An 11,373-nucleotide genomic window follows, 5' to 3' on the forward strand; every position below is an offset into this window, starting at 1 on the left:
GGAGTGCAGCCATGGTGAGGTGGGCTAGGCATGGGTGCCCGTACGCAGTCTTCGTCCTTCCACTGCCTCACTTGTTCCTAAATTGGAAATTCTGGCACCCGTCAACCAGCGAATCAAATAATCGAACGCCCAATAAGGAAGGAAAATCATACATGACGCTAAGGTAAAAAAGAAAAAAGCCCCTCTCCGCTATATCTGCGCGCACAATCCAGGAGTTCCCGAAGGATCGGACCGGATAGGGCAGAGCCGCAGATGACAGCGCCCCGTAGGAGGCAGCAGCAAGTCATGCCAGGACATCCCCGTTCCCTGCCTCCTTGACGGGGCTGAAATGCTCATCTCCCACGTGGGATAGTACAGCAGTGCTGTCAAAGGCGTGCGGCTGATGCTGAAACTTGGGGTGGAGACGAGAGAGGTTCTTTGCCTCGCGTGTGTTTGTGGGCATTGGTGTGGGTATGTTGAGGGCATGCTTCTAGAATTCCCAGCTGAAGGGTCATGGGGATCCGACCGAACCGGGCCTTTTACAGATCGAAAACAGATCATCAGCTGTGCAATGATTCCCTCGGCCTTCGACCTGTGAGCTGCCTCCGTATTCGAAGATCTCAGGACGCAAGAATATTCTGGCAGTCATACAGAGAGTGACGGGCACAGGGATTGACACACAGCAGGTGGGGTGACTACACCATCCAAAGACCGCTGCCTAGAACCTCAGTGCAGCCGGCGCACTAGACGAGGAGCTTGAAAATGACGTACTACTCAAACAATGGGACAGATTGAGCAGAAGGATGGATGGACAGAGGGGGGAAGAGGGGGCAGCGTCTCGCTCCAGAAGGCTCGGGATCCGGATTGTCGTCGTTCCATTCTTACATGCGCCGTGAGGGAGGGTCACGCGCCGGACTGCTGCAGCCTGCAGAGGTAGAAGATCAAAACTTTGCAAGAGGAGTATGAACACACCCCACGCGCTCCCATGGGATGGGGGATGATGGAGAACATTCCAGTCATTCCATCAAGGTTTGCATAGCCCTCTCTCTTTTGGGAGAAACCCTGTTTCACCGGAGACTGGCCAGTCGAAAGCGACTCGGTGGCGTTCACCTTGTCCCAGGACTCGATAGGCTCACAGTGGGATGTATGCGTGTGTGTGTTTGTGTGTGGTAGGCGAGAGCACACAATTCCCACCTCAATAAAGAACCTCGGCTTTTTTCTCTTCAATAGGGGTGGAAACAAGAGCTTCTCACTGGTCAATATGTTTGATTACGTTAAGAGATATATTTTGGGACGTGTTTGACTAATGAAAAGGCGGTATAGTCTTCCCTGCTTCTGGCAACAACAAGCGTGTGGGTATGTCTGGGTAAGAAAGAGTTTGGCGCAAGTCAGCCTTGTAGGGCTGCAGGCAAGCTCTCTGCCTGGCACTGGCACCACGAACGTGCATGCATAACACCGGGGTATATGCGTCATCTTTTTTTTTTTTTTTTTTCGCGTTCGTCTCACCCAACCCGGAACTAGAAGTGCTCGGTCTGCGTGCATACTCCGGCGGATCCAGCCAGCCAGGATTGTGCGGATCTGCCGTGAGACTCCGCGGACCAGCTGCGCCGTCTACGATTGGTCTTCATAGAGGCCCTTCATTTTTGTCATTCGGCATTACCGTTTCCACACACACACGTTATGCTACGCATACAGACACGATCTAAAAGGACCCTGGGACAATGAGATTTTAGGCTCTCGTGTGGTGACTCTTGCGAGCCCGATGATCCGGGTCATATGTCCGTCCCACAGCGGGTGGATGGCAATTACTTGCTGGCGGGTTCGCAGGCCGCTGTTCCCTGGACTTGCCGTCATCCCACGATGATCCACGAGGACCTGTCAGGCATGCAACACATGCATATACGGAGGCCACTTGATCGTCATGGCGTGGGGGGTGTCGCTTAGCTCTGCGATATCCGGCACTGCGGCCTTTCCATTTCTGCTCTATCGTCTCCCAAATAGGAGCCAGAGCGAGGCGACTAGCTGTTTCTATGCCTGGTGCTCATCGTGTCCTTCTGAACCTGCCGTGTGTCCAAACACAGGGTCGTCGGCCTCGCTACCATGGGTGTCCTCGTCATCATCCTCACCGACGAAGTCTTCACTCTCCAGGCTGTCGCCTTTGATAGCCAGAGTCCACAGCCACCCTAACAAAGCCACGCCGCCAAACAGGCCCCAAGCGAGGAGTTCGCCTTTGGGACGGATACGTGCCGAGAGCGTGAACACGGCCCCAGAGGTGAAAGGTCCGAAGCTGCGGCCAGCAGCGGACAGGGTCTGAGCGATGCCGTTGAGAGTGCCTAAAGTCTCGTGAGATGGCGCGGAATTTGTAATCTTTGGAATGAGCACATGACATGGTCAGTATTCGTTCGAGGGTGAGCCTCGGCCCCCAAGGAGCCACCTGAAGGAAAGAGCCACAGCTTACCAGTAAGAGAGCACAGCTCAAGCCACCCACAGCACTCAGATTTTTGAGGACAAGGATGACGCCAAGCTCTGCCAGCAGCGATGATCTGCCATCTGTCCACCCGAACAAGCCTCGCTGGTCCTGATACCCAACCCATGGGATCAAGATCATGCAGAGCGCCAGGCCCAGCAAGCTCAGTCTAAAGGTGCCCAGGTTGCCCAGGCGAGCCTTGATGCGCTCAAACAAGGAGATCTGAAACACAATAGTAACCAGGCCGGCCAGACTCATGCTCACACCAATGGTCCCTGGGCCCAGATCACGTCCCGTTGGGGGTGCAGCACTTGCAAAGATGGGATACAGGCTGTTGAAGGAGATGTTGGCGACCTGAAAGATGAGGTATGTGAAGAGGATGCTCAGAGTGGTCCAGTTCAGAAGTTGACGCAGGGTCGACCGGCGAGAAGGACCACTGTCCTTGCTGTAGTCGACACCGTCGCCTGTGTTGGCATGATCCTGAGACTCAATGTCTGGATGCGTTGAGGCATGCAGGAGTGCTTGATCCTCGCCCTGGTCCGTGTCTTCACCGTCTGCGCTATGGTCGGAGCTATGTTCCTCCCAAGGACTCGAGTCGCGAGCCGAGTTGCGCCAGTGCGGTGTCCAAGAGGAGCCCCTCTTTCCCTTGTTCCGGCCGAAACATGAGCCGAGACAGAGCTTCTCCACCCAGCCCAGCCCGGTCAGAGGGCGCGTCCGTTGGACGTCTTCAAGCGTCTCCTGGAACCATATAGCCAAGACCACGACAGCCAGGAGTAATGCGGCAGCTGACATGACGTTGGGGCCTAGGTAGGGGAATTTTTGGCCCTCGACCTCCCCAACAAGCAGCCCGCCCAGTGCGGGGCCGGTGATGCCCCCCAGGGAGTACATGACCGGCAGCCAGGTGAAAGCCCTGCTCTGGTTGCTCCTGTCGGTCAACTCGCCCAGAACGGTCGGGACCACGGCGGCGTTGCCGTTCAACAAGCCCATGGCGATGTGGACGACCATGACCTGCCAGTAGCGCTGGCAGAAGCCGAAGAAGGCGAAGCAGACCATCAGCAGGGCCGTTCCGACCAGCATGACGGGCTTCCGACCGACTCTGTCCGAGAAATAGCCCCACAGGAAGTTCGTCAAGAGCTGGGCCAGGGCGAAGGAGGATGCCAGCAGGCCGACGTATAGGCCAACCTGCGCGTCTGGTATCTCAGGGAAAGAGGCGACCATATTGGGCAGGTATGGACCGATGGAGTTCAGGGCAGTCTGCTCGCAAATGCTCAGGAGGGCCAGGAGAGCCAGCTGCCGGACGGGTAAGGGGGTGGCATGGCTGTTGCTGTCTCTGCTGCCCGTGTGCCTATGTCCGTGGTGGCGGCCCCAGTAGCTCTTGCCCGCATCACCACCATCGCCATCGGAATAGGAAGTCGGAGAGAGGGTGGCGGAGGAGTCGGGCGCATCGCTAGGGGTCTTGGGCGGCTGCGTGGGGAAGGTATGGTACTTGTGGGTAGACTGCTGCCGGCGTAAGCCCCCGATGGTGCTTCGTCTGCGGCTCGAGGGATCTGCGCGCAGGCCGTATGGGGTCGGGAAGGCGGGGATGGGGGCGCCGGCATGGAACGACCCAGAGGAGGTCAGCCGCACGGGGCGGGTGAGGCCTGGGCGGGAGGAGGAGAAGGACGAAGAGGCAGCAGCGTTGGAGCCTGAGGCTGCGGTGGAAGAGGAGGCTGCCGAGCCCACGGGCGCTGGCGCTGCTCGAGGCATGTTGACGGCGAGGGTCAGCAACAAGAGATACTAAACGGCCCTGAGCAGTTCATACTCTCTCCCTCTCCCTCTCTTTCTCTTGTTCTCTATCTCCTTGACACGATATGTGGTGAGACAATTGCAGAGCCTCGCTTTCCAAACGTACCCTCAGACAGACAGTATAAAAGCAAGAGAATAGAGGAGAAGACCAAGATGATCTAGAATCTGCCTGCTCGTCGGCGGGTCCATGACCATGTGAGCAGATTCGTGACGTGCCCCGCGACGGAGGAGTCCTAACCTCCTGGCGCCGGTTCCTCTTTGGGGAAGGGGGGTGGATAAAAAAAAAAATTAGAGAATTCACTCCAGAAATCGTGACGCAACAGGAGACGGGCACTGACGGGCACTGACGGGCAATGATGGGGGGCGCGGCGTCGCCCGCCTCATTTTTCACGATTTGCCATTCTGGAATAGACAGGAGACTTAGCTCCGGAGGAGCTGACTCAGCGGCGACTGGGGTGGATGGTACTAGGCGTCGACAAATCGATGATGGCCCATTTCAAATCTACCTTGGATGGGTATGCAACAAGATCGAGAATACATGGCGCTGCTTTAGGCCTAGCTCTTGAGATCTTGGTCCTCGTGAGATATTTGGGAGAAGATGATTCCCCAGATGATGTTCTGAAAAGAGTAAACTATTGTTTTAAATTTCCCAGGAGTCGTCGGTGAAGAACCCAGACGTGTGGAAAAACGGGGCAGGGCTACCCTAACCCTCACTTTTGTTTCTCCATCATATAGCAACCAATCTTCTCAACGCTATTTTCTAATTATCACGCTGGAAGACTTTCAGTTCCGACCTACTGATAGTGGAAGCTGGAAAACAAAGAGGGTCAGGAGAGAAGAAGGGGAGAAGAAATACAAAAGAAACAAGTGACTTAGAAGACAGAAAATAAGAAATGGTAATTAAGGCAAATACGAAGATGGGCGGGAAACAGAAACGAGTGACGGCAGGGTAACATTTTAATCATACTTACAGGAACCCCATATATAAGTGAGACACGAAAAAAGAAGAGGGAGAACTGTGCCTAGCGACGTCATTCTTCCTGCTTTCAAGGTTGAATTGTCGAATGATTCAGTAAAAATGTGCTCCACATGTATACTATGATCTAAGTGAGGCAACTTTGAATACCAGATCCGACGCCAATAAATACAAGTATATGTGTACTCCACAGATGATGGACCATCAGAAATTATCAACCTTCCCATTCTCCCCGGGGGTAATCCCACATGCACTCACTCATCAAACAATGTTCAGTTGCTATTCAGTCAGATCGAGAGCGGCGCAGACCTCCTCTATGCTTCTCATCTCCTGCGCCCGGTAGAGCTCCATCTCATCTAACATTCCTTCTCCGCCGAGGACCTGCTGCAGTTGGCGTTTCGACTCCGCTGTGGCGTTCTCCGTGTCGGTCACCTCTTTGATGCTGCTTGGGTCTTGATGCAGATTGCTCTGGAAGATCCCAGCCGCCGAGAGGGGCAGAAAGTCTTCGTACTGAATAGGTGCCCATGAGACAAGTCCGTGTGAAATGGCTTGCTGAAGCGTCCTTGGTGCTGCTACTGCTTCCCTGGGCTTCCCGGATGTTGCCAAAGTCTGCCCCTTTTCTGTGAGGCTGTACTCTGCCCAGATGAGCCCCTCGGCCCTGAGAGCCTCCCAGTCATCTGGGAAAGCATTGTCGAATACTGTCTTGTACTCTGACTCTTTGCCCGCTTGAAGCAGACCCAACCGATTGACTTTGGTGATCATCTCGTCGTATATCTTTCGGCCTTTGAGGGTCAGTGCAGCGCCTCTCTGTTCAACCTCACCAAAACGGGCGCAATGGCTACCCTTCAACTCATTACCATCAATCTCGCTGAAGAGGATACCCTCGTCGACAGCCAAAAAGCTTGTTTGCCTGAGCAGGATGTTGCACTTCCTCTCCGGCGGGCCTTCGATGCGGTCCTTGGGAACAAGTCCCACACCCGGCATCCTCTGCTGCACATCATCGATCGCCACTGTGGCAGGCGTCAGATGGTTGAGATGAGGGTTGCGGAATGCCATGATGTCGACCAGCAAATCCCCGTTGCTGTCTGCTTTCAGGGTATCATACTCGTGCCTCGTGATGGACACCTGGTTGCGCCAGGCGAGCGTCTCGCACCCACCCTGGATAAACTCTTCGGATTCGGAAGCGGTGAGACCGCCCTGGGACTCGGCTGCCTCGACCAGCTCGACCGTCCTCTGGCTGAAGACGGGGGACCTCTGGGCGAGAAGGCTCTCTGCGAGTGGCTGCAGGGCCGGGGAGAGCAGTTCTGTCCTTAGCACGGATGTGAATAATCTGAACGGTGCTGCAGAGAGTCCTGCCTGCGTTACTGGTCGGAAGGCGGTCGCGTGTATTGGTAGGTGTGTGGCAGAGAGATTGTAATGCCCGACTGCCTTCATGCCCCTGTTCATGCCGTCAGAAAGGGTAAAAAGGAAAAGAAGAAAAAAAATATTAAAGACTTCGTCGGGGAAATTGAACGTCATCAAATCCTGACCAGTTCCACCTCGAGGGAAATTATGCAAGACGCGACAGTCCTGCGGTGAGGACGGAGATTACATCATACCAGAATATCTGGTTGTTCGAAATAGAGGCGAGGTATGGACCCGGAAAGAAGAAGAGAAGGAAAAAAAAAAAAGGGAAAACCCTCGGAAACTTACAATATGTTGAAGAACCTAGCAGCCATGTGCAACTCGGCGGTAGAAGCCAGCCGGACGGCGCCATGGCGTGGAATGTCTGTCAAGGGTAGTGTCGCACGGTTCTGCGTATTGACCTGGTCGACTAATCTCTGCAGGACCGCATACTGTGGCACCTCTTGCTGGTACATCCGCGATAGAGCCCTAGCGAAGCGCAGACGAAGCTGCGTGGCTGAGACCAAGGAAGGCATTGGTCAAAGAGGACTGGCTCCAGTGTATGTGTGTATAAAAAAAAAATAAGAAGGAAAAGGGCCTTCGATATCAGGTAACTATTGTGAGCATCCCCGCTAGATTTCTGAGGGCCTTTCTTCTTCTCCTGATTTTGGCTGGGCAGTAAGTATTGGCAGATTGACTGGTATTAGAAGAACTGAATTATTCGCATCGCTAATTATTGCTGCTAAGTTATGGGATGATGATTAACAATAAGAAGTGGGCGGTAAAGTAGACTGGCATGCACTCGATGGGACCCAGAAAAGCCTCCTGTGATGTCGGTAGACAAATGTATGACTTGTCCTTGTAATTCCACCATGTCCAAACACATCAAAGTAGGTAGGTATATTTGGGCGGACATACCTGCCCCGTGCTCCGCGCTCCGTATAATTCGCACTGATAAAAGATCCGAAGTCTTCCGCGTCCCGATCCGCTTCCGACTCGCAGTCCTCGTGTACTTCCTAGAAGGGCAAGTCGGCAGAACATAGAGCCGGTAAGCAGCAGTAGCTTCGCTCCTTTTCCTCCTCTCTGGTTTTCTCTTTCTATCAATTTGATAATTCCGCAAAACCAAGGTCGGCATAAGTTCTTCGCGTTGTCAGCTGATTGTGGATGCACGTTGCTGACTATCTGTGGAGCGTGTCTGCAGCGGTGGCCTCATGATTCAACAGCTGGCGTGACCTGGCCTACGGTCTCATTGAATTTGGTTTTTGGTTTTTACTGGTGTTTCTGGTGGGATATTTACGACCCCCTCCAAGGTTGTCACACAGAAGAAGAGAAGAGGCCTTTCCATTTCGGGTGGTCGTGTCATTGAATTGTTCCCTGGGTAATTATTGAAAATGAAGACAGGCTTTCTTACTGGACTTAAACAACAAATCTATGGCTCATTGGCCAGCTGCACAGTACTTACAGTAATAGGCCTCTTGATACCGCATTACATCGGCACAGCTAAGCTGCTGCTCTGCTATGAGTGGGATGATTTCTGCTTCACAAAGATTGCATGCATGAGCTTCTACCCCACTTCATCGTCTTGACAATGGTAAGGAATCAACACCACCGCCGTCGAGAAATAATACTCAAGGCCGACCTGACCAATCCAGCCGCTTGCAACATGAAATCTATTAGAAAGGTTCTAGAAATGGAAGAGAAAAGAAAAAAAAGCCACATCCGCCCAAGGAGAGTGGGCTATCTACTACTACTTCTACTACTCCTCCTCCTAACGCATCAGGCTGCTCAACTTATCCAGGGACTGTGCCAATTCCTCCTGGACATCGTGCTGCCACACCCAATCCATCCGAGTGAGAAGCGACGCCTTGAGCTTCTCCTTGTCGCAGCCGAACTCAGGGTGCTCCAAATCGTAGACCGTCCCCGTCTCGCGAGAATCCTCGACCAGCCTCTGGGTCCTCTCCCTCCTCGTTGTGTCGTACGTTCGGAACGCAGCCGAGATCGCTTTGTCCACATTCTTCTTCTGGCCCTCTCCTCCTCTTCTCGTCAACGCCTCCGCGACCAGGTTGCCCAAGATGTAGGCATCCTCGATAGCCATGCCGGCGCCCGAGCCCTTGTGAGGGGTCGTGGCGTGGGCGGCGTCGCCGATCAGACAAACCAGGCCATCGTCAGACACGTATGTCGAGGCGGGCGGGTGGTTGAAGAGGGCCCAGATGTCGTTTTGGCGCATCAAGCCGATAATCTTGGTCACGGTTGAGGACCAGCCCGAGAAGGAGGCCTTGAGCGTCTCGTGGTCGGCCCTGACAACCCAGTTCGGGTCTGTCCATTCTTTGGACGAGTTGAAGGCAACGACTGGAAATAGTACTTTTGTCAGCCCATGATCTCTTGTATAGGTGAATTGACCTTTTTTTTTTCCTCAATAAAAATAGGCAAAGGCTGAAGCCCAGGGACGTACCATTCATCAGCTTGGCCCCTTCGATCGGGAATGTCAAGATGTGAGCGTGCCTCCCCAAGTACATCTGTGCGTTCTTGGCCGGTTCTTCACCCAGCGCAGCCACAGCCTCCTCCATGGGAATCAACCCACGGTAGCAGAACTTGCCGCTATACACCGCATCAGCCGCCTCAGGCCTGGGCGTCGAGGCCAGCAGCGTCTTGCGGATGTTGGACTTGATGCCATCGCAGCCAATGACAGCGTCGTGCGTCGCGGATGAGCCATCCTTGAAGTGGAGCACGACCTGGCTGCCGGCGGGCGGGGTTGTCGTCGTGTAGTGGGTAACACGTCTGCCGAACTGGGCTACGCCCTCGGGAACGTGCTTGATCAGCTCGTCGAGGAAGTCGCTCCTCTTGACGCCCCGCTGGCCGTTCTTACACTCCACGGTCGCGATGAGCTCTCCGGTGCGGTCCTCAGGGCTCGTCTCCGCCTCGCCCTCCACTTTGTACCTGCCGTCGACGCTCTCGCCGAAGCGGAAGTCAAACCATACGCCTTTCTTCGAGTCAAATTGGTTTGTCGTCTCCGTCTTTTCGAATGCTGCATACACCTCAGGCCCGATGCACTTCATCGCATGGCTGGCATTGGGCCCAAAAGACACTCCTGCTCCGATCTCGCCAAAGGCACTGTTATGTCGGGGACTCGCTGATTAGCAAGATCTGGGGGTTGCTGTAGGGCCATCTCAGGGGCTGCCAAAGGACGACTTACTGGGCAGACTCGTAGACTGTGACGGTATATAAGGGCGTTGTCGAGGATGAGGATTTGGACAGCTTGAGCAGGTTCAGCGCGAGGGTAAGTCCAGCGATACCGCCGCCGACAATGGCGATGGATGGGATGTGGCTGCTCTCGACTGTGGTACTCGACATGTTTGTGTCTTGGATTGATATTGTCGTGAGATGTAAGGTTGCGGGCTTGGCTTTTAGGTAGGAGTATGTGAAATCAAGCAGGCAAGAGGTAGATGAATGATGCTGGAACAAAAATGGTGTCTCAAGAACAAGGGACTACTGTAGCTGTCTGTCTAGTGGGTTTTTGGATGTTGATGCTGCTCTCTCCAATTTTCGACGGTCTTGGCGAGGCCAAAGCATGGTCTAATATACTTGTTCAGAAGCCGACGATGATGCTGAGGGACGGCAAGTCGTTCTCCAGAGCGGGACCCGCACCGGGACGAGAGGCCGAGTTGCGCGCATTGTGGCAATGCCCTCATCCAGGATGCTTCCGGATATCATACTTACCCTAGACAAATAACCAATTGGAGAGAGCGAAAAAGAAGAATAGGAGCGCATGATTTCTCATCACTTCTCAAGGTTGATGTGATGTCTCGGGAAGAGATCCGAAGTCATCGGCTACTCGTCACTATCCATCTTGTTAAATCCGTGTTCCACAAGGCATTGATTATATTCATGTCACATCGAATAATGCGCTGTTGCACGCACTCATGTATGAAGTTTCAACCACAGCCTAGAAATAAGACTGCAGGTACTCGTGGATGTGTTCAGCGTTTTTAGACAGAAGAGAAAGGAAGGGAGAAAGATAATCAGAAGTCATCGCTGTTTCTACTTAGGGACTTGGTATATAGGACTATGCAGGTGTGAGTGGGTGTATAGTCTGACCACCCTCTGTAAAGCTTCTCTCTCTGCGCTTAATCCCGAGCTTACATCCACTGGATATGGGGTATGGGGTACGGTAGACGCCCCTGGAATCCTGCCCGCACATAGCCTTAAACCTCGCCGGAAACAGCACCCGGAAGCCTGGACAAAATGCACGTCCTCACAGTAACTGTACCACATCTTATTTGGCGGATATAGTCAGGTCTACGGGCCGAGGGTGATTTGCACAATACTTTGACGTATGTATGGCATGCAGGCCGACACCATCATTTGACTACCATTGTACTACTGCTTTCTATAAATTGGGGTGTTGCACCTCTGCAAGTATTCTTCTTCTTCATCCCCGTTCTTCCTTTCGGTTCCCACCCGAAGACCTAAATCCATTGTCTGATGATGTCATGATGTCCATCGAATGGAAAGAATGGGATTGTGCGTCCTGAGACATTGTACCATTCTTACAACACATGAAATCTCGAGTCTAGGAATAAGAGAGACTTGGTACTGGTGATGCGATAAAAGGTAGCCTTCTATTCCCATTTCTCCCATTCGAAAAGAGTAGCTCTTGGTTTGTGTTGACTTTCTTCTCTATGATTTCCCTCTTTCCCACTATCTTTTATTTTCTTTCTTACTTCCCCCACCCCGGGTCTTGGTGACAATTTTATTTTCTAGTCTTATCTCAAGTTCTGTTTCT

General features: G+C 53.3%; 3 protein-coding genes across 3 annotated transcripts; all 3 read right to left on the reverse strand.

Annotated features, from left to right (window-relative positions):
• Window positions 1–1,907: 1,907 nt before the first annotated feature.
• On the reverse strand, window positions 1,908–4,192 carry M406DRAFT_292545 (MFS general substrate transporter; the record flags this gene model as incomplete). Its single annotated transcript, XM_040919035.1, has 3 exons — window positions 1,908–2,346; window positions 2,438–2,991; window positions 3,121–4,192. 3 exons carry the CDS (start codon window positions 4,190–4,192, stop codon window positions 2,008–2,010), a joined length of 1,965 nt encoding a protein of 654 aa, XP_040776159.1. The 3' UTR covers window positions 1,908–2,007.
• Window positions 4,193–5,486: 1,294 nt separating this feature from the next.
• Window positions 5,487–7,343, reverse strand: M406DRAFT_292549 (DUF1338-domain-containing protein; the record flags this gene model as incomplete). The annotated part of the gene is made up of 2 exons (XM_040919036.1): window positions 6,900–7,343; window positions 5,487–6,645 (listed from the first exon to the last, which is right to left on the reverse strand). The coding sequence occupies exons 1-2, from the start codon at window positions 7,124–7,126 to the stop codon at window positions 5,487–5,489; spliced, it is 1,386 nt and encodes a 461-aa protein (XP_040776160.1). The 5' UTR covers window positions 7,127–7,343.
• A 1,042-nt stretch (window positions 7,344–8,385) lies between these two features.
• On the reverse strand, window positions 8,386–9,902 carry M406DRAFT_230467 (uncharacterized protein; the record flags this gene model as incomplete). Its single annotated transcript, XM_040915840.1, has 3 exons — window positions 8,386–8,939; window positions 9,043–9,701; window positions 9,784–9,902. Coding segments are annotated over 3 exons (1,332 nt in total), but the record flags the coding sequence as incomplete, so codon positions are not given.
• Between the last annotated feature and the right edge of the window lie 1,471 nt (window positions 9,903–11,373).

The sequence above is a fragment of the Cryphonectria parasitica genome (assembly GCF_011745365.1).
Source record: "Cryphonectria parasitica EP155 unplaced genomic scaffold M406scaffold_5, whole genome shotgun sequence".
Taxonomy (NCBI): domain Eukaryota; kingdom Fungi; phylum Ascomycota; class Sordariomycetes; order Diaporthales; family Cryphonectriaceae; genus Cryphonectria; species Cryphonectria parasitica.